The 22858-nt window shown below is 42.9% G+C and overlaps 1 protein-coding gene across 13 annotated transcripts in view; it reads left to right on the top strand.

The window, feature by feature from the left end:
- TSPAN4 (tetraspanin 4) overlaps window positions 1-22858 on the top strand; it is a 378614-nt gene that overhangs the window by 352106 nt on the left and 3650 nt on the right. For all 13 annotated transcript variants that reach the window (XM_072339188.1, XM_072339195.1, XM_072339186.1 and 10 more), the window contains 3 exons: window positions 13460-13561; window positions 21033-21164; window positions 22612-22695. In XM_072339188.1, coding sequence (XP_072195289.1) covers window positions 13460-13561; window positions 21033-21164; window positions 22612-22695 — 318 coding nt within the window. The remainder of the gene's footprint in view (window positions 1-13459; window positions 13562-21032; window positions 21165-22611; window positions 22696-22858) is intronic.

Raw genomic sequence — 22858 nt, 5'->3', positions numbered from 1 at the left:
GGACAGAGGGCAAAGCAATGTTACTTCTAATGAAACTGAAGCAGCCGAAATGACTGAAGTCTTTGGACTGACAAAATATTCACGTGGCACTGAGGGATGTGGTCAGTGGGTATGGTGAGGGTGGGCTGATAGCTGGTCTTAGTGATCTTTTCCAACCTTAGTGATTCTGTGATTCTATGAGTTTGGACCATGTTGTAGCACAATTTATGCCCCAAAAATCACCAGTGGCCATTTTAAGGAAGCGGTGCCTGAGTCTCCAAGATGAGATGTGCTAAAATAGACTGACTTGTTAGATTTCAGTTTTTGTATCAGGATGGACTTGAAGTGAAGTTCAAGTTGCAAGGCAAAGGTGACATAATCTGGTATGAATAACAGACTCCCTATCCTTGGAAAACACCATAACCTCTGGAAGGGCTGAGGGATTTAATTTAAGATCGAATGAAACTGTTAAGGTCATCTGTGATTCATAGCATTTCAAGCAGTATTGTCACCATCAAACTAATTACATCTGAGTTATAACTTTGCAAAACCGTTGAGTCTTGATTTAAAGACAACTTCAACCGCACCTCACTCCTCAATAAATTGTTCCATAGATAGGTTTTTTTTCCCAACTAAAATCATGCCTTCTTTCTGTCTTGTATTTGTCTAGATTAAACTTCTAACCATTAACTCTCATAAAGTCTTTTTCTGGTAGATTAAATTGCTGTGCACTGCTGAGAATTGCTTCTCCATATAGATACCGGAAGACTGCAATTAGACTGCTTTTTAACCCTGCCACTTTGCCTAGTTTATCCGAAAGCCACTTGAAACAAAGCACGAGTCTCAGTGATGGGGTTATTCTTATAGATCTTCTGTGAGATCTTTTCACATTTTCAGCTGATCTCTCAAAATATGGATATCAGTTCTGCAATGTAGCAATGCTGACTCAATTCAGCCTTTATGCAGCTTATTTTAAATATACCCTCGGTCCTTTTGCAGATTTCCTGCTTTCCAGAGTGCAACTTTACGGACTTGTAGCGTGACTGCTATTCTTTGTTCCTAAATGTCTGTTCTTCCCTTTGGGATGGATAAGCCACAGGGCTCCGTAACCGAACAGTCCAAGTGATCTCAGCAGGTTATTTAATGCTTGTCACATTTTGTGTTATCTACCAAATTCCATTAGCAGTGATTTTTTTTTTTTTTTCTTGCCTAGCAATGAGAAAAATATCAAATAACTTTGGGTGAAGAATCCACTGGATGAATCTCCTATTTTTATTAATGTTCCTTAGCTGCAAATTTACTTCAGAAATACACTGAATGTCACTGCAGTGATTTTCCTTTCACTTATACCTCAATAAACCTTGAAGCTGTTAGTAAATCTCAGTGAAATTTGAGCTATTTAGAGGTATCGAGGGGAAGTAAGATGGATAGGTGGAGAGATGCCCTCTGGAAAAAGAGGTCTCGGTGTTAGCTCAGCTCGCATTGTTTGATGCCAGAGAATGCAAGGGGGAAGAAGAGGAGAAGGCAGTTTACAGCTTCACAAAGAGACAGGGGATCAATGCTTTTCTTTTGAAATGAGTTAATCTCTTAATTAGGAAAGAGAGGGGCTTCTTTTGATTTTTAAGATGAAAAGTTAGAAGTATGAGCTTCTAGCAGCTGAGGCAGCTGAGAATCATCTGAAGTGTTCATGAGATCATTGTCATATGTGGCAGATTTAACCTTTCTCTTTAGCCTACAGTCCTCTTAGGGAGAGCTCATCCCTTCGCCAGGCTGCTTTTGACTAAACCAGATCCTAATTGACAGTGGCTCAATCTGCCTGGATTACTTCAGGACCTCAATGCCCTTTTAGAAGCAGCGCTTGTGTATGGAAGAAACTTGTTTCAGGTCTCCAGTTCAAACATTGCCTTTTGGAAACAGATCAGCTTCTGGAAGATTTGTATGTTGGGTGAAGTCAGGTGCATGAATGCAGAAGTGGCTGGTGTTAACCACAACCAAATGAAATGAAATGGGGGGGGGGGGGGGGGGGGGGGGAAAGAATGCACAATGTTTTGTTCATGTCTGCCAGAAAGCTTTTACGGCTGGAGGGACTGTTGGAAGAGAAAACAGGAGATGAATTAGCATAGCAAGTTGGCAATGGGATAAAACTGATACCATGGACTCATGCTCAGCAGGGGGGCTGTACTGTAAATGGGTGATGGTAGGCTTCAGATATCTGCACGTTTTTATCAGCAGTACTGGGTGCTATGGATATGCTTGTGGCAAGCTGATGTTCCTCTAGCCTGATCTCAGAGGTGAATCAAAGGTGTTCTGAGATTACCCAGAATAACCTTTACAGATGTGTCATTGACCACTAGGCGACTGGCAGTCAATTAATCCAGGGTGAAACTATCCAGTGGAGATATGCCCTTTAAGGATCCTGATTAAGATGCAGCTTGTGCTTGGAACTGATTAAAAGTGATTGCCATCTGATGGGGATGGTGGTGTGGCCGGTGGTGATTTGATTGAGTTTGGATTATTGTAGACAGTTCTCTGTAAGATGTGACCTTGTTCTGATGTTGAGAGGCAGCCAGCCTGAGAGGGACCAACTGCAAGTTTTCTTCCCTTTTCCTAAACAGTGACTCCTTTGGATTTAGAATGGGGCAATTTAATACACTAGGCATCATTTTTGATGCCATATTTTTTATATTAAGGTATAGGATTTCAGGCTGTAAAGTCAGGTTTGGTGTGGTTTTGTGGGCACTAAAATTCAGTAATCAAAGGAGAAGAGTGCAGCATTTTTTCCTCTACCTTTGCAGTAAAGTTGTTGATTGTTGCAGGAGGTTCGTGGCACTGAACTGTGCCTCGTTCCTTTTCCCCTGCCCAGTCTGAGTGGACCCAGCAACTCCATGGGTTCCGCAGACACTGTGAAATTGAACTCCAGCCTGTTGCTGTAATTACCAGCAAAGTTGATGATTTTCTATTATCTCATGGCTGTAGCCAGTTGTTCACTGGTCTCTGAGTATTTTGTATTCATCTCAGTCACAACACGGACACCTCCTTTCATTGGTGAAGCCTGCTTACCCACAGTCCATGGTGTGGTAAGTGATCTCCAAGTGCTTACTCATGTGGCTTGTATAGGGTTAGGCAAGAGCAACTCAGACCACAGTCTCTGTCATGTCTTTTGCTGCTCACATGAACAGTGTGTTCCTTCTTCAAGATATCCAGTTTCTCCTTTTACCCAACCTGATTTAATTTAGCAGGATTTCTGCTGTTCATTTAGTGAATGCTGGTTCTAATTGGAATCAAAACTGTGCATAATTCTGTTGTTCCACATGAAGAAATTGCAGTTTTCCAGTACCCGGCTTGTATGAAGGTTCTGTCACTTTACCTCTTTATAAACATGTGGGGAAACAACTACATTCCCTTCTTCGTCCCACCTGTGTGACTTCCCATTAGAAATGCAGCTTTTTGTGACATTATCAGTAGCGCAGTGGATGCTGGAATCTTACATTTTGTCACCTAAGTGTGACTGGCAGTTTGTTTATTTGCTTGTTTTCTACTATTATGGAAAGCAATCTCAATTTAGTTTATTCATTTCAGTCACTGAGTCCCAAATCATTCCCTTCACGAGAAAATCTGTTTTCTGTGAAGTACGGTGAAGAGCTGCAATTGTTTCTTTCATTAAAACGAAGGAGGCATTTAATAGCAGTTATTCACCTCTGTTGTTTTTGTCATCTAGGAGCCTTCCAAGACACTTTGTTTACCACTATCTCTGCTGAAAAGCTACCTAATGATTAAAAACAGTAATTCCAGTTGCTTGTGAAGGTCAGAACTCACACAGAATGATGTCATGATGTCAGAAATGCTGTTTTGGGGAGAGAATGGTTTACAAACTTGCATGTACCCTGACAGAAACATGTTTTTGAGCCACTGGAGACACTGTGTGACTGATACCAAGCAGAAGCATGAGCAACTCCATTGATTTTAGCAGAGCCAGGCAGAATTCTGCTAGCTGAGGAGCTGGTATTCCTTTGATTCTTGTAAGTGCCCGTCTGTGTGACTGGAAGAAAATAATGCATTTTCAAGGAAGAAAATATAGATATGGAGATAATTACCTTTTCTAGTGTTTAGTCAGGAGCAAATTGAGATCTTATTCCATTTTCTTCAAAACAAAGCCAGGCAGCGGCTCAAATGGTCTTACTGAGTTTCTGCAGAGTATCCACATGTTCCTGCAAAGCCCTCAGCCTCCCTTCCCCAGAGCTGGGATTTCTGCTGCCCTCGTTCCAGGGCTGCATCATGCTGCTCCTGCACTGGGAATGAGCAGAGATCATCCCATGGTAGGCATAAAGCTTGCAGCCATGAGCGTGCCCTCGCCTGTCGTTCCGTTCCCTCCAAGGACGATGGTAATTCTCCTCACAGCATTACTTATTTAAAATGAGTTCATTTCAGAGAAAGCATATCTTAAGAATAATAAAGCAGGCTGTGTGCGTATCTCGCTTTCCCCTAAGGATTAACGGTCCCTGGATCTAGGAAGACACAGTTTCTTCAGTTCTGCTCCCCAGCACTTTTCTGCTAGCCTGCCTTTCCAGACAACTTTCTCCAGGCAATGTAACAGATTTTAACCCTTCAGTGTGCTTCATCCTGCATGCATTTTGTTTGTTTTTAATGTGTCTTCTAGTAATAGTGCAGAGGACGGTGGTTTATCAGCAGATGTGTTTTCCCCTGTTTCTAGTGAAACTGCGACCATTTCTTACCCCACTCTCCCCAATACAGAGTACTCCAGCTACTGCTAGTTGCTGGTAGAGCTCGTCATCTCTTACCACAGTGGGAGTGTAGGGTGAGGTTTGCCTTTGCCAACACTCCTCCCCTGGTATTTCAGTAGTTTACTTTGAAAGCTCTCTCATTCGCCTTTAAACCGAGTAAATAATTGAAGCTGAGGTTGATCCCGTGGGAGGCTGCCACAAATGGCACAGTGGGCAAATGGCCAAATCCTTCATCTGTGTCAGTAACCTCCTGCCTTTCCCTTTCCCAGCTCACCGCTTCTGAGAAGAAGCCCAAGTCCAATGTCACTGTTCCGCCTAATAGATAATGGCACGGTGGTCATTAGTTCCTGCCAGGGAGGAGGCTGTCTCCTTGCTTTGATTTGCCTCTGCACATCCTGAAGCCTTTGTGGCAGCTAATTGAATCTCAAGCTCTATTGACATCTGCATCCCTAGGTAGTTGGCGGGTTTCTCGGGGCTTTTTTTTTTTTGGACCGCAAAGGTGGAGATAACAGGTTGTTAGCTCTTGAAGCACAAATGCAAGTCACCTTTCAAGTGTCTTGGCAAACAAAGGCTCAACAGCATGTATCATGTTAATTAGCATCCTTCCCAATTTACTTATCTGAGGTTATACTGATGGTTGTTGAGGACAAACGAAAGTGATTATCTTCTTTTTTTTGAAAAAAGGCAAAGAGGCTGAATACAAATATCCTGGAATTATTCTCAATATAAGCACAGGTTTTGAAATAACGGTCATTTCCCTATTCTGCTGTTGTAGGTTCTGTGTATGTGGGATTTCGATGCAAGAACGTAGCACAAAGGAGTGAGTCTCTGCAGCCTGGCACAGGTGTAGGCCTATTGCCACTGTAGATCAAGGCGAGATTGCCATTTAGTGGGACACACGGGATAGGTATTACTCTTGGGAAAAGGCAGTTTGGGTGAGCAGGAAGGGTGGCACAGAAAGGAGAACTTTGAGGAGAGGTTGGGAGATCTGTGGCACTTGGCTGATGTGCCAAGACCAAGAGAAGTGTCTGAGAGCAGCGGTTGGAGGATTACATGGATGGAGAAAGGGGACAGATGTCTTGTGTCCCTTGGGGCAAAGTAGGTGGAGAAAGTCTACCACAAAGGGAGTTTCATTCTGGAAAAGGAATGACAGCACTTGCTAATGATGGCACCCAACTTTGGTGGTGTTGCTGCTGTTGAGGATGTTAGCATCATTTTCCCCAGCAATCTTAATAACCTGAAAAAGAATTTATTTAAATGTAAACAAAAAGTTCCTTATAAGGAATCAGTGTAAAATATGTCCCTAGTGCTGTATTAATAATTCTGTATTTCACAGAAGAGCATGCTCTGTAGTTTTCAGCTACTTGAAATTCCTCTGACGTGCTGGTGGATTTTGTCACTCAAAATGCATAATGTTCAAGAAGAATTGACTTAATATCTTAGTAATTAATTTTCTCTGTTAGCCTTTTGCAAAAGTAATTGATTTGTTTTACCTGCCTCGTTTTACCTAACTCTGCCTCTGTGCTCACTGCAGCATGCAGACTGTTTCGAAACAAGAAGCAGCAACCAAGAATTCATGTTTAAACATTTTATTCCTAGGCTTACTGAAAAGAAATCAAGGTTGTTTTTCTGTTGGTTTGGGATTTTTGTTTGTTTGTTTTTAAGGAGATTGAGGACAATCTCACTGGGGAGCGCCCATGCATTGGGTGCCATGGAAGACAGAGCTGGCTGTACACATCCTCTTAAATAAGTATCAAATGTGCTATTGGATTAATTCTGTAGAATTCTCTATCAAGCAAAGAACATGCATAGCTACATCTGCATCTTAATATTTTGAGCCCTTATCTCTGAGCTAGTTACTGTGTACTTTATTTAAACAAGCTTGGGGACCTGATGCACAAGTTAATCAGCTGTTGCTGAGCATAAGAACAGATTAGATTGCAATGACCTCCTTGGCTAAAGAAAAGAATACTTTCCTCTGGCTCCAGCCATGATCGGGAGCTAAACAATTGCTTTCTATGGAGCAGTGAGAAAATGGCTCTCTCCCCTTGGACTGTAAAGGAATCATTTGAACAAAATTCTATGAAAATGCGGTGTAGTTTGGTGGAAACTTTTGAATTGTTTTTGCACAAAAAGTTTTGAGATGCAAAGCCTAATGACTTGCCAGACTTGTGATCTCTCTAAAAGAAAGGAGCAGTAAAGCCACTGTTGGGATCCATTGGTGTTAGGATAGAATGAATGGTACAGGGATGTTTCAGGGGTTTCCTTCTTGCAGCCTCAGCTGATTGCTTCTGTGCTTCTGAGCCTACAGCCAAAAGACTGGTGAACTTTCCTGGGACCAAACCACGGTCCAGGGAAAAACTGATTTGAAAACTGAGGTTCTTTGGCTTTCTTACCAGCACTTTTTTATAATGAAAATGATTGCAACTTTTTAGCTCTTGTTGGAGCATGTGGTTGGACTCATAGTTTCACCAGTTTCCACTCCACGCCAGTACAAGGTGTAAATGCTCCTTCTTTTGTGTCAGCGTCAGGAGGGTCACTGTCCTCCCCAGTGGTAATTCTACTACTTAGCTCTGTTTTTGTACGAGGCTTCACATCCCAGGTTGGTTTTGGCATTCAAATATGGCTTTAAAGCCATGGAAAGCCATTAAGCTTCACAGCAAATGTGTAGGATCCCTAAAAAAAAAGAAGTTTGATTCCTGATGGAGGCTTTTGAAGTCAAATTAGGAAATGAGAATTCATTAAGCCAGTGGCTTGCTGTGTTTCAGGAAGCAATTACAAGAACTGTTAAGTTGTGGAGGTGCCTCACATGTGGGAAGGAAGTGAGGAAGAGGGAATCTCTGAGAGCTGACTGCAGCATCCTGGAGATGCTGTGTAGGACCAGTGACACTGATAAGAAATGTCTGTGTTATACCTTGACCACCAGACATCAACAGAATTCATACACTGCTCCCTCCTTACCTCAGTAGTCTTCACAGTAAATTCTTATGATGATTTCAGTTTATAGGCAGATGGTGTAAGGAGGCATTCAGTGCTGAAGAAAACATGTATTGCTCTGAGCTTCTTGCTGTTGTAGACAGGCTTGAGGACATCTCATTTAAAACAAGCCTTGCCTGTTGGTACAATCAATCTCATCTCTTCTTAGCAGGCAAGAGGGCTCCTACAAATGACCTTATAGATTAGGTGCTTTCTGTTTACATTCGATTTCCTACTCTCTGCTATTTGTAGAGAATGATTATCGGGGCATTAAATTTAAAGTTTTGCCCAATGGGAAACTATTGGACATTTTGTCATTTCCTTGTGGCTTCTCCTACCCCGGTGGAGAGGCAGAGAGGCAAGGGAAGCAATCACCAGAAAGGTCAGGAATATTTACTTACCTATATTGAAACGCTGCTGAGTGGCTTTGGCCAGTCTGGGGGCTGGCTGGGTGGAATGTTTTGTTCATGATGTGGCAGGGAAGCAGTGAGGCTTGAAATTAAAAGCCTCTATTTACCTGTGCGTTTGCAGGCTGGGGTTGCTGCTGGCATCCTCTGTTTGGCCTTTGCCTAAAGGCTGTGCCAGAATACAAGTGACATGCTGGCAGCAAGTTGAAAATGAGATAATACCGAAGGCTCCTTTTGGCCTTTCTTCTGGAGAGGAGTGCACAACCCCCCCCACTCGGTTCAGTGTGCTGGGGCAGCAGAAAGGCTTTGGCTCTTTAGTATTGCCATGGCTTCAGCTTAATAGAAGACATGTATCACTCTAATTGTAAATATTGGTAAGACCTGTGTTCTGCACAGGTACAACTTCCTTCTGTGCCCAAGAAGTTTTGCTCTAAAGCACTTCCTCCTTATCAGCAACAAAATTAGAGGACCAGGCTTCTTTGGGAGCAGTATTTGCCTTCCGTGTCATGCTTTAACAGTAAGTAGATAAACTCCAAAGCCTTTTATTTAGGCAGAGTGAGAGAAATTGCTACAGCTTAAGTAGCTATCTCAAGGGAATACAGATTAAGAGGAAACCACTTCTAAATGTGGCCTGAACTTATACACAGGTTTATGAAAGGTGTTTACGGGACATTCTGCCACTGTTTTGTTGTTGATGAGGCTGGGGCAGATCCCTGCCCATCACTCACACTACATCAGCTGCTTCCAGCCACTTTCCTGAGCCCTGAGCAGTAACTGCTGCAGTTACTCTCCTGTCCTGTCACAGCTCTTCTCTCCCATTCAGATATTGACTGACCCCATTGCATGGAACTCTACATGTCACTTGTCTACCTTAGAGCAGCATGTGATTCTTCAGAAAGTCTTTTTAATAGTGTAATGAGACATTTAAGAGCCAAAATAAGGACTGATGGAAGTCAGTGGGAAAATAATTGGGCTCATCTCAGCAACCTTAGGTTAAGTACTAGTCATATATGTGCCCCACTGGCATGGGTTCTGTTGCACTGCTTTGTAGTGAGTGAATTTCCACATTAAGCGGCAGGACATGGTAAATTTCTGTTAGCAGAACCAACGCTGAAATCTGATGGTGCTGATAAACAGGAATACAACTCCTATGTGTCTGCAGCCAGAAGTTGTAGGAATTGGTATGAAAGTGATGCCAGGTGGAAGCTCGCTCCTTTCTCATCATTTGCCTGATGAATCCCAAGGAGAAAATGGATTTTTGTCTGCTTCAGTTCCAGATTCGTACAAGGTTCTTGCTGTCTAACCTCTCCGCAGAAATCTCTGGTATTCTACATGACTAAAAATAGACAACTCATTTAGGGTAACAGTCTGCCTGCTGGGAGTTTTTTATTATGCTTCATTGTTCTCCTCTGGAAGAGTTGTACTCTGTGAAAGACGTGGCTTGTGTATGGGAGAACGCAGCAGAATCCAGTCGCAGAATATTTAACAGAGTAACTACAGTCCCTGTTTTGCAAGAGCTGTTTTGCTGGGCTAAGGGCTGGTAGCACAGAGACAAACAAGAGAAGCTGACAGATTGGGGAGTGCTGGGTGGGTTCGTTTGCCAGCAGACTTGATGAATCACTCTGCTGCAGCTTCTCATTTTTCAGATAGCTCACTTTCTGAAAAACTCAAATGGAAGGCAGAAGAGGCAGCTGGGGGTGTTTTGTCAGGTGTTTTTTTTTCATTTAAATCAAGTATACGGTTAGATCAGTGTAAAGATATATTTGAAAGTTCCTGCTATTAAAATATTTGGTGGAGCAAACAAAGTCTAGGCTAACAGGAAATGTAATTATCTGGAGGAGTATTTGTCAGCCATGTTGTAGAAGTAGGTGTTGAGTTTTGCTTAACCCTCTCTGGTCAAAACCAGTAGGACTCGTGTCTGGGACTTCAAGCAGCATTTTAATTAGGTAAGAAAAAACATCCATCTTATAACTTCATAGGCAGGTTATTCAAGAAAAGGCTAATGTGCTTTTAATAGGAGAAGCACGTGTGAACATTGTGTGAGATGTAACTTGAATAAAAGTAGGGGTCCTGTTTAATATGTTTGCTCTTAGAAGTCCAAATCTGCTGGTATAAAGACTGGCCAGTTGATGTATATGCATTAAGAGAAAAGGGCTTTGTGTAGCTGGCTGGAAGCAGAGGAGGCATAAATGGTGTGGTATTTCATGCTGATACCCCTGCTGGAAACACAAATGATAAGGGACTAAAGGCTGAGACCCAATTCCCTTCCTTCTGATGCTTAAGAGCTCAGCCCCTGTTGTGCTGCACAAAGTTATGGCCAGGGCTCTGTGCTCTCACATCCATTTTCTGACTGTATCAAATTTGTTGCATCTTCAGATCAGTTCTGGCAGTTTTTTATTGTCTTGTAGAAACATCAGCATCTGTAAAAGCTTTTGCAGGTCAAAACTTTTACCTTTTAACTTTTTCTGGATCCTCACTGTAGTCAGAGAGGTGCAGAATTCATCCCTGCAAGCTGACCATGCTGATAGCTGGAAGAGTTATGGCACGGCCTCATTGGCTTGGCAGGGTGGAAGGCTTCAGGTGATGCTGAACAACCTTCTGACCCTAGCATAAGCAAACAGGAGAGTGGGAATGCTTTGAGGAGCAGCTCTTTGAGAAAGGTTTTTAATCAGCTGCTGTTCAGAGAATGTGCTCTGTGGTGCATTCAGAGAAGGTTGGTTAGAAGACCAGTTAGAAACAATTGTCAAGAACTGTGTAAAACGATACATTTATAGTCACTCAGACACAAAGCTATGTATATTTATGTGTGTATATATACATTAAACTGCAAGACTTTCGGAGAGCTCCCCATGTCAGTGGACATGGAATAAGAAAGGGAAGAGATCTGGAGGGTGCTGTTTCACAATATCTGTATGCCTGTCTCCTTTGAAGCTGCAACCAGTTGAGGACTGCCTGGAGCTGAGGGAGGAAATGAGACACACGTGTAGTGTGGGATTATAAAACACTCGTATCCTCTTCTAAACAAGATTCAAACAAGCACTTATTTCTAAACTGACAAATAATAATAGTGGGCCATACAGTGCTCACAAATTGCTGCTGAGGGACTTGATGCTGTTGCTTTGAAATACCAGCAAGGGAACTGGTCTTGAAATACATGTTTTCTTGAGTAGCGTTCTGCTCAGTTTCTGAAATATGGAAAGCTGTTACTAGTTATGCAAGAATTTTATACTGTGAGCGCTCTTTGTGCCAGGAAAAGTGGTTAGTTTTATGAGGAAGAGAGGGTTTTCTTTGTCTCTGCAGGTTGCTGATTAGTGAGTCTTCTGGAGGTAGAAAGGAAGAGCAGGAATGCATGTAGAGGCAATCTGCTGAGAGCATGCTAAAGCACACGCAACTAACAAAACATTGCTTTTGATCCTGAAGTACTTTACAGATGCTGATTGTAAGTTATTAAACATTATTGATCTCAAACAGGGCATGAAGATTGCCTTAATGATGGCAGCCTGTGAGCCCAGGTAAAAGGATAACCATGCTGAGGCACCGCATTGGTTTGCCAAGCAAAATTTGAGCATAGAAATGCAAGCTGCATGTATTGCATCCTTCTGGTAACATGCCACTTAGATTTCAGACGAACATCACTATTTCATTTGACCTCTTCCCCCTTCTTCCAGATTAGTGGTGATGGGAAGAGTGGGCTGATGTGCAGCTCCCTGACTTTGCAGGGCAGATCTTGTTAAGTGTGATAAATTAATATTCCAAGTAGACCTTTCTTTTTTGTCTTCAAGGCACTAAATCTAATAGCCAGATATCTGCCCTCAGCCATGCTGTTCCTCTTCACCTGTCTCTTTCTGAATTAGTTTTTCAACAATCAGTTTATCTCAGTACCTCTGTAGGACACTAACTACATTTCCAAGCTTCTCTCGAACCATCCTAACTGATGGTTCTGCTTGAGACCAGGTCCAGTCAAGGCACAGGGATGTACACTGAGGGTATATGAAGAGCTGAAACTCAGTTCAGTCTCATTCTTAAATGAAGACTTGGAATCTCAGGCGCATATAAGCTTATCATTTATTGCCTGTAATTTTCTCAACTAACCTCAAGCTTAATGATAGCTCTCAGCTTTAGTTTTCTCTTCTAATTGACATTCCAGTGACTGTGTATAACCTCTGCATAATATCAGAAGCAGCTTACACAGTGAATTGAGTTGTAGCACAGCACCTAATGTACAAGATGGTCATCCATGAGACTATCAGGGTATTGAGAATAAGAGGTAGCTTTTTCGTGTACTGTCCTAAAGCTGTATTTTATTGGTGGCTCATCTTGGTTGCAGTTAACTTGTAGGAACAGAGTGAAAGAACTGGAGACACCAAGCAGAACCTGTGCACATAGAAGCAGAGATTTTTTGGATGTGATGACCTTTTGAGGCCACAGTTTGTTGTAGGGTCATGTTGTTGAGTAACTTTACATTTACCCTCTCAGTTGAGTAATATTACGTTTACCCCCATAATAATAAAAAGGGTTCAGAATTCCTGTTCTGTGCTGTGGGAACTGCTTTGCATCCACTTCTTTTTCCTGGAGCAAACAAAACAAATTCTGACCAAAGAACATCAATGGAAAATCTTAGTGTGTTATAGAAGAAAAATAGCTTTATGCCCTCTGTTAACTCCAAGCTAGCATTGGTTTCATTTTAGATGCCCTCAACTGAAGCAGCTGATGTCTGAGGGGCATTCAGTAAGGAATCCCTTATGTGTCTGTTTTCTGATATGAAAGAGGAGTGTGCATTAACTTACATTGCCCCCATGAAGCAAACAGTCCATTTATTTTATTATTTTCACTGTTGCAGCAAAAAGATCTGAGTGGCACCGTATTAGTCAGTTGAATTTACAGCGGACTGATAGAGAAGGAACAGGTCTGCCTCTCATTCCTGCCGTACCTCTGCTGTCCATCAGACCAGCAGCACTGGGAAGCACCCAATGGAGTGGGGAAGGGGAATGTATGAGCGTATATGAGTAGCGCTACTCAATGCTTTTCATTTCCAGCGGAAACATCAGGTTAAACTGTGAATATCCATTTATTATTTACTTCCTCTCTATTGCAACTTGGTGATTAAATGAGAAGGGAAAAGGTGTTCTGGAGGTCTGCAGTAGAAAGCGTGAGCATTAACTTTGAATAGGTGTTCCTCATGTTCCCTACAAAACTCAGATACCTGTAATAGATACGAGTTATACAGGAGAAAGGCCAGCTAACTTTTTGTTTGCTTCAGTATCTGGCTGTGTTCTGATATCTCCATCCCTGCACTTTGATTTTGAAATGTTGTACTCAGCAAATGTTGAGTTTTTGTGTCTTTTGTTGTTTCAGATTGACAAGTATGCTCAGCGGGATCTGAAGAAAGGGCTTCATTTGTATGGGACAGATGGAAATATCGGCCTAACTAATGCGTGGAGCATCATTCAAACAGATGTAAGTCTGATTTATTTATTTATTTTCCCTTCCTCTTTACCCTCTGGGTTCTGAAACAGCATATTCTGAGTTTGAACCTAATTAAACCCCTAGATCCCACACCAACCTCTTTCTCCTATCCAGTGAGCACATTAGGAACTAAAATGCTCTCTGTTGCAAATGTTGATTTTGTTTATTTCTCATTTGTCAGGATAGCTTATTTCTGTTAAATATTTATAATGTGTTGACACCTAAATACCACTTTGATTGCTGTGCGGAGAGTAGAGTGGAGGGTCAAACAGGAACTCTTCTCATTAAAGTCAAAGTGATAACTGATATTGGAGTGAGCAGTGATAGCATGATAACAAACACCTTGAATGCAATACATTTCTGCCTTGTCTCCTTTTATAGCTATTGCAGAAAATGGAAACTGTCCATAGTGTTTGCAACCTCCTCCTACAGTCAGTGCATTTTTTTCCCCGCAGAGTTCAGTCACTCTCCATCACAGATGGGCTGGGAACACTTTTTGCTGTGTTACCACTGCTGTCACATCCTTCCAATTCTCTGACAACACTCTGCCAGTGTTTGTCTCACAAGGCAAAGCTCAACTCCATAGCTGCCTTTTTCCTTTTGCCCTTGTCCAGCTTGCTGAGGAAATGCCATCACTTACAGTCCAGGTTTATTAGCTCTGTCCTTCTCTTTTCATATTTGATGCAGTTATTGCTTGTGGGTATGATCTTTCTGATCTGAGCAATCCTCCTTGAATGAAGAACGTGCTTCAACTTTTCTTCAGCTTTAGGAAGAAGCACTTGTGCTGCCTTTGTTTCTCTCTGAAAATCTCATGTAGCTTTCTCAGAGCTTCTCCTTCCAGCGGTGCTAGCACAGTACAGACACTCAGGGTTCAGTTTTGCCTCTGATGTCTTAAACAACCTCTGCCCATCCTTCCAAGGTGATATGAATTACTTAAGGTGATAGATGGGAATCTATCTGCACATCTTTCAGTCTGATGGTGCTGAAGTTTCACAGGTGCTCTTCTGTCCAATATCAGATAACAGGAGTCTGCAGTCAGCCAAGGAAGGGTTTGGGAGGTTGAATGTTCAGGGTCACTACCAGAAGGAAGGCATTGGTTTGTTCATGTGTGCATCTTTGGGATCTCTGGGGCTGAGTGTCCCGGCTGCATTGAGTGCAGCAGAGAGGCTATGTATGAAATTCTTAAAACAGCTCATGTCCAGCAAGCCAGCTTACCCATCCTGCATCCTAGCAATGGTATGTGGACGGTTCCTTTGTTAAGGGGACTCAGCATTTCACGAAACTTGATTTTTCTTTTCCAATACTATGACTGGATAGGAGAAGGTCTACTCTGCTGCTAAAAGAAATATGTTTTAAAGGGCCAGGCCAACTGTATGAAGTGCAGAGGAAATGTTTAATGTAATTACTTGTTTCAAACAAGATACAGCAGCTCTACTCCTAACTTTATTATGTAGTAAAATTTACTAAGATATTTGAAGGAAATATTAGTACAGTAAATTTGAAGTAAATATTAATACATCAACAGGTGTTAATAGTTTGTGTATAATGCGGGGGGGAAAGTAATTATATGGAGGATTTAAGGGACATAAAACCCATGCTCCTGCTTCCTTTCTGTCAGATAAGTGTATCAGTATATATGGGCGTGCCTAGTTCTCCTACCCAAGTTCTGTTCAAGATGTTCACAAACTGAACAGGAATTCAGCAAAGTTGCACCAGAATAATCAGAACTTCAGACATTCACTTTGTGGCGAGAAATTCAAAAAGCTTTCTTTAACCAGCAAAAGGTGAAGTAGAGATGTGCTTGCAGTCCTTACAGAGAGCAGGAAGGGAAATGGTTATTGAAAGCAGAAGATGCTGCTATTGATCTGAGAGCTAAAACAGTACAATAGAAATAATTGATGGTAAGATGTCATTGTGCAGCAGGATGCTGGATCCTCCTCTGAGCTGTGTACTGGGTCTTTTTCTAAAAGAAATGGTCTTGTTGAGTGACAAGGCTGGGCTTGATAGTCTGTGTTGTATGTATTGCTACAGATGATGCTAGATCATTCTAATGGTTCCTTTGGCCTTGAAAGCTATTAGTGTGTAAAAGCTGGTCTTCTGAGTTTCAGATGTCAGCTAGTTTTTGGGAGCCCAGAAGGTAACAGGGAAGTGCCGTCAGTAGCTGTGGTACATCACTCTTTCCTAACATGGCAACTTTGAAATTCCCATGCACTGTCTTGATGTAGTGTTGAAGTCAGCATGCTCCCAGCACTGGGGGCTGAGGACAAAAGCAAAATGATCCCAGAGATCTGCATTTACTGCTTTGCGTGGTAGTTATTCACGTGCATCTTTCTAAAGTATTTTGGAATAGACTATTCCAGTGGTGCAGTGAAGGCAATCCCAGCATGGTTAATTATGTAAAGCACTTTACACTTGAATAGCACTATGTAAATGCCAAGTATTATTTTTTGTGTTCAGTAGTAATCGGTACCTCTTACACTGCTAATCAGTAGAGTGTAATCACTGATAGGAGGATTAGGAGCATACAGGGGACTTCAGGAAGGGAAGGTCCCAGCCCAGAAGTGCAGTTTTCATTCTGGCTCCTGAAAGACAGCTCTCCAAAACCCCACACTAGAACTAATTGTGTTGCCATGCAGGGGAATGTCTCAGCACAGATTCTTTTCATGGACCCAGTAGACATCAGTCACAGGTTGAGCTATGGGCTGTGTGTGTGTATGTGGACAGCATCACATGCAGGAGTGTCAGGAAAAAAAGTTAAATAAAACATGACAGTAGCAGAACCCCGTGCTCCTCCTTTGCCCTCTCCTCCACACTAACACTCCTTTCTTTGCAAAGTTATAGTTTGGAGTTTGAGCAGAAGGACAGCACTGTGGTGAAAGCACTCAGCCACAGCGAGCCTTAACTTCTTCAAGCATCCACCTGGTAGCTTAAAGACCATTCCCTCCTGCGTATGGCACCTTCCCCATAGAGAAGGGGAACCAAGTGGAGCAGGTGGCATTTGGTTTTTGTGGGAATGGCTGATCACAGCTCGAGAGTATGGCTGTCTGGTGCAAACACAGGCACTTGTGAACAGTGATTCTTGTCGTTCTTCCGAGTTCTGGATACCTGTTGTTTCCCCACTTTTGGAGGCCTTCCTTCATTGAAGCCTTTGTGCTTTAAGGAACTGTTTTCCCTTTTTAACTGAATGATGCAGATCTTAAGGAACTGGGAAAAAAGAAAGTGAGGTCCCACAGACTCCAGTGCAAGGAGGACTACTGGTTTGGCTCTGTTCTGAGTACCAGTGAAGGAGTGGGACTCCCCTGCACACATGCAGTGCATGTTAGAGCTCTAGTTTCATTCTGTAGTGCTGTTCAGCCTTTTGGTCAGGGAGCTGTTTCAAATTGGAACACCGTATTGATTTCTTTTTAATACCTCCAGCTTGCCAAACTCACTGCCTTTCTCAGTGGAATTTCAAGCCGTAAAAGAATCTGATGAATGAGCAGGTGACTTCTGCACATCGTGACTGAAGGCCACAAAAGCATGTGGGTTTTTTTTAAACCATAACTAAGATTTAGATAGTTTAGGATGTAACTTACGCTGACCTGCATTATGTTCCTCACTAGCCAGGACTAGGTGAAGTTCCAGGTGGAGATCATTAGGAAATGAGAAACCGACATTAATTTTTAAAGTGTTGTTTCATCCCAACAATTTTGTGATCAATATTGGAACGGTTCTCCTTTTAACTAACCAGGCAGTAATTTGAGGAGCGTGTAGGAAAAGCATTAGCTTCACCAAAGTGAGCAAATACAGCTCACTCTTATTGCTGTGTGATGCCTTTCATGTCTGCTTAGGCCACTGTAACTGAGAGCAAAATCTCCCTCCACCCTGTGAGATCAAAACATACTGTGGCATAACAGCTGAAGTAATCCCAGAAATCCATTAAACATTATATGATTTCAAACTGTAATTATCTTTCTCATTACTTTCTACAGTGATGGAGGGAAAGGGCACTCTACCCTGTCCCTCCTGCTCTGTCACGTTCACAAAACCAATTAGTAATTGCTAAAACCAGACCGAGGCAGGGGCTGGGTGTCTGCACGGTCAAGTTTATTCATTCATTTTAAAAACCCTGTCCCAACCTGTCTGCTCTTCTGAGATATTGGTAGGAAAAAAAAAGAGAAAGAAAGAAAAAAAAAGAAAGAAAAAAGGTCTATTTAGTATTGCATAGAATCATAGAATGGCTTGGGTCGGAAGGGACCTCAGGAATCATCAAGCTCCAAGCCCCTGCCATAGGTAGGGGCCAGTACAGTAAAATCCATACAGTAATCTGTTTATTTATATTTCCGCTGCAGTGAGATAGAAATGTTGTGTTTGACATTCATTCCTGGCCCTAGGAATCCCAAGCAGTTATTGCTGATTAACTCAAAAATAAAGCTATCTGCACACAGCACTGCATGCCATAAGAGCAGCTCAGAGACCGGAGTGCCACTGGATGCAGTTTGGCTGGGAAAAACACTGCAGCAGCAAATTGGGCTGAGCAGCTCCGTGTGTCCTGAGTGCTTGGGAACCAGCGAGCCACTTCAGAGCCCCCCTGAATCAATACAAGAGAGTGATCAATGCTTCTTTAAAAGGGAGGGAAAAAAGAACTGGTTTGATATCTCAAGAGAAAGAACCTCCCACGTGAAACATGTGAAACAAACAGCAGTGTTTCATCAGTATTCCTGGAAACGTTCAGCAGTAGGAGGCTGGAGACACAGAGGCATTTGACAAAGCTCTTTGCGCGTTTCAGAGTGTGTAGTGTGCATGTGTCCTACTTGACTGTCATCTTGTGCTGTAAGTACCTGCATTTGTTCATGCAGGTGTGCACCATTACATCTAATTAGGCATGCTCTATCACAGCTACAAGCCTTAGCATCAAGTGATCTGAGGTGCCCGAGTTGAGGCGTCCTGAAGTTACTGCTGTTTTCAAGACAGTATCTGACATTTGCTGAAAATTGCCCCTTGTTGAAGTGTCTCTGTCTAGATTCACCAATAGAAGCACAAATGGTTTGCAAGTGTCTTTTAGGCTTTGATCTGGAAATGAACTGGTGACCCACTCAAGCCCACTGCGGCTTGTTTCCTTGTTCTTGCCTCTTGATTGACCTACTGCCATGGGTCAGTGCCTCTGCTCCTTGCAGATACTGTTCACCTGACCTGGTCTTTACTGCATAGTGCTTGCTTGCCTGTATGTTTTCCAGTGTCTTTGGTGTTAGTCCTCTGCTTTAGGATTCTGTGTGAGCCACTGCTTAATTCCATCGCTCATCCTTTCTTTGTTTTCCAAGGGCACGGCATCTCCTTTCACATGTTATCATTATTTCTTCCAGTCCCACAACCCTTGTGCAACTTCATTTTGTTTCTCACCCTTCATCTCTTCTTAGCCCTTTCTCCTCTTGCTGGGACTGTCTTATCTGTCAGCAGAGACAGCTAAATAGCAGTATTTAATCCTCTGCTTTTATATACTACACGGAGGACCTGCACTGGCATGGAATGGGTGACTAAGACTAGACCAGATTTCTCTCTGCCCCTCTTATTTCAACCTTTTGGCTTACTGGAGAGTTTGATGCTGTTAGGAATCCCAGTCCTAGACCTTGCCGCAGTCTGCTTTGCAAGCCCCATAGAAACAGTTGTTTTCAACTCCTTCAGCTCAGCTGCAAGACTATAAAACCTACACTTCATTACCTTAACCTGTCAGACTTTGACACCTTCATCCATGCCAAGTTATGTGGAGGAGTTCAGTTCCGATCCGTGCAAATTCGTGTCACTTGTGTTTGTCCAGAACGTCACTCAGATGCCTCAGACCTTTCTGTGTCACTCTCTGCATCACGTATGAGCCACATTTTCAAGGCTTGCTTGAAAGACAAACTGTCTGTCACTTCCATCTCTCCGAGGAGCTGATTGATAGCAAATGATGACAGCCTGTGAGACCTTCTTGTAAGATTTCCAGATAAACCCTCACTCTTCAAACATGTGGCTTGTGTTCCACACTGCTCCTATCTGCTTTTGGGACTTCTTGCTCGTGAATTGCTGCCTTGCAAACTTTTTCTTTTCCCTTTTGAGTCATGTAGAAAATGCAGCTTGCGAATGTTTCATTTCAGGGTGCACAAGCTCAGGATCGACTGCTGCCACGGACCGGATCAGAATTCTGAGCAGAATCGTAGGGAAGGGCTACTTTGGGAGCAAAGTCTGAATTTTGTTTCTTTGGCTGCAAAAACAACCAGCACTGTGAGCACTGAGACAGCTGTATTGCAGGCCTCGTTCTGTAAGCAAGGCAGCGTGTGACACCTCTGCCCTCTATTGGTCTTGAATGGCAGCTCTGGTTCGCGTGCAGCGACCGATCCATGCAGCCTTCCTTGCTCACAAACCCCATTATTTTGGAAGGAAAACTCTCTGTGGGACCATGTAGATACCGGGGTCTGAATTAGGTCCCTAAGTCCTGGTGATGCAGAAGTTGGCGTGGTGATGATTTATTAGAAACATGAGGCGCATGTTGTGTCTGGAAGTGAAAAATAGTGGATGGGCTCATATACCATCAGGTTTTAAAAGAAGACCTTGGCAAGTTGATTCAGGGCCAAATAGGTTGCTGGTATAGCCTTGGAAAAGTGTGAAGTACTGCCCATAAGCAACAGCTCTGCAGCCCCATGCCTGTAAAGCCATGCAGGCTGCCTTGTTTCACTCATTAAAGCAAGTGCTGAAGTGCCTCAGTACCTACAAGTTCCTACATCTGAGTTAGCACAGGAGTGGCAGATGGTGTATACATCTACATGCTAATGATCCCCTCTTGTTTTTATCACAGGCACATCACAGTTCCCGCAGGGGAAGATGGTCACAGAGCCATTCCCTGTGCTGTTACGTACATTTCCTACACTTGCATCCCACCACGCAAATGTAACAAACCTGGCGATTTAGCACTGATGTGGTCATTGTGCACTGCATCACTCCGTGAACTCCTGAAGTCCCATTACTGAGCAATACCAAATAGTGACATTAAGGAGCTGCAACCAGAGAGAAGAGTTGGAAACAAATCTTGTACTGAGCCACAAAGTCTTTCAGAGATGATCAGCAGAGAGAAGTTTGCCTCATTAACTTTAAATCAAGATTTTAGAAGTAGTATGCAGTACAGATCACACTGCCTTTACCTCCGGATGCTGTATCTGTGTCCTAAATATTTTCCTGCTCCAGCTCCTGCAGCATCCAGCCACTGCAAGTAGGACCTTTGCTTCTTGTCTCCCCATTAGCTATGCTGGTCTCTGTAGGTAAAGCTGAGAAAACACTACATTTCTTTAAAATTTCAAGCCCTTGCTTGGCATAATCAAGTAATTCAGTGCACTGAATGAGGTCCAGTTTGTATCCAACAAGAGGCATCGAAGACTTTTCCATTGCCTCAGAACAAGCAGACACCAATGACAGATCATCCTTTACAGTATTGCCTTGGTTCTTTTTCCAGTTCAGATGCTGTGGAGTCTCCAACTACACCGACTGGTTTGAGGTGTACAACACAACCCGGGTGCCAGACTCCTGCTGCCTGGAATTCAGTGAGAACTGTGGGCTCCATTCCCCAGGGACCTGGTGGAAAGCGGTGAGTGGATCCCCAGGAGCTCAGAAGCATCCGTGCAAAGGGCAGGCAGGCAGGCAGCCGACTGCAGAGTAATGCAGGTGATAAGGCAGCGATGTAACCTTGATCTTGGTGGGAAGGCTTGTGTTGAGCCATGACTTTTCACCTCCGATGAAGCCATCCATTTAAATACTTTTAGGGGGAGCGGAAGGCTTTCTTAGCTGTTGTTTCATGTTGCAGATGAATATTTTCACTGATTGGGAGCACAGCCTAGCTAGACTAAGCTGAAAAATGAAAGGACTGTCTTTGCTCCTGTCCACCTGCTGGATTAAGTTGAAGGCAAATGGTTGCCCACACACCTAGTGCAAGCTGTGAGCAGCACTGCCATAGCAGTAGCTTTGTGTGGCCTAAGCAGTCATGAGGCAAGGTGAGCAGGTGAGCCTGGGGGTGTGGGGAAGGGCCAGTTGATGCAGTGGAATTGAAATGGAGATTTGCTAGCTCCAGTGGTTTGCAAAGAAAGTACAAAGCATCTTGGCTGTTTTTCAGTGGGATTTCGTGCATGTGGATTGACAGTGGTAGAGGTTGAGCTGCGACCAAACGTGGCTCCAAGTCAAATTCTCAATTTAAGGACTTAAAAGTTCTTACTGCATTTTATTCAGGGTACCAAGGCGATGAGTGCAGGTTATCCAGGCTGTAACCACAAATTGGGTAGGCTTTAGTCCTTGATGCATGCCATGAAATCCACTGAGGACAGAACACTCTTGCCCAGGTACATTTACAGGACATGGGGCACAACTTCTGGTTGTCTTACAGAGGAAGAGCATGGTATTTAAAGAAGGGTATCACTTAGGCCAATTCCCATCCCACCAGACCAGGCCACAAACGTGAGTTTGGAGCTGTTACAGAATTCAAAGCAGAAATAAAACAACAGAGGAACACTCATAATGCAATTTAAAGTGATGGAAAATGAAAGAAGTCAGCCCATGTGCAACAGGAGAAGCTATTGAACAGCTCTCACTTTATTTAGGTATAATATAATGTTTATTGCACACATATATACAGATACATATAGAATGTAAATATGTGTGCATGTACACATGTGTTTTTATTATATATGTTACATGGTAAACTTTTCCTGAAACATGGAGGAAAATAAATGAAAGGCTCATTGCAAAACTGCTTTTAGTTGGATTTTAGAAGGCAAAGGTGCCCCAAATCCAGTGCTTGCTTATTTTTAATTACTGGCCCAGTCTGTCTGGAACAGTGCTTGTGCAGTGGTTCGGAGGTAGCATTACAGTCATTGCTCCATGCTCAAGCTTTAAACCAGAACTGCACTGCATTTGCTCCAATACTGCCATGAGGAAGCAGGGTACCCAGCAGCTTTGTGTGATCTGGCTTTTTCCCGTCTGTATATTCCCAGGGGAGTACAGCAGTGTGTTTATGGCTAATAACATATTCTCTTTTATTCCAGCCTTGCTACGAAACAGTGAAAATATGGCTCCAGGAAAACTTACTAGCAGTGGGGATCTTTGGATTGTGCACAGTACTGGTGCAGGTACACTTCAATAGTGATTTTCAAATCCTAAGTACTCTGAACCAAATAACAAGCAGACAGTGTCCAGTACTAACTTAATAACTCCAAGTCTTGCACACTAGGCTGAAACTCTAAGAGACTTAACTCTTATGTTTTCTTTCTGTTAGAATACGAGATACAGGAT

This window comes from Excalfactoria chinensis, chromosome 5 (assembly GCF_039878825.1).
Source record: "Excalfactoria chinensis isolate bCotChi1 chromosome 5, bCotChi1.hap2, whole genome shotgun sequence".
NCBI classification, from domain to species: Eukaryota; Metazoa; Chordata; class Aves; order Galliformes; family Phasianidae; genus Excalfactoria; species Excalfactoria chinensis.
The sequence above is the reverse complement of the archived record's forward strand: the minus strand, read 5'-3'. Positions and strand labels throughout refer to the sequence as shown.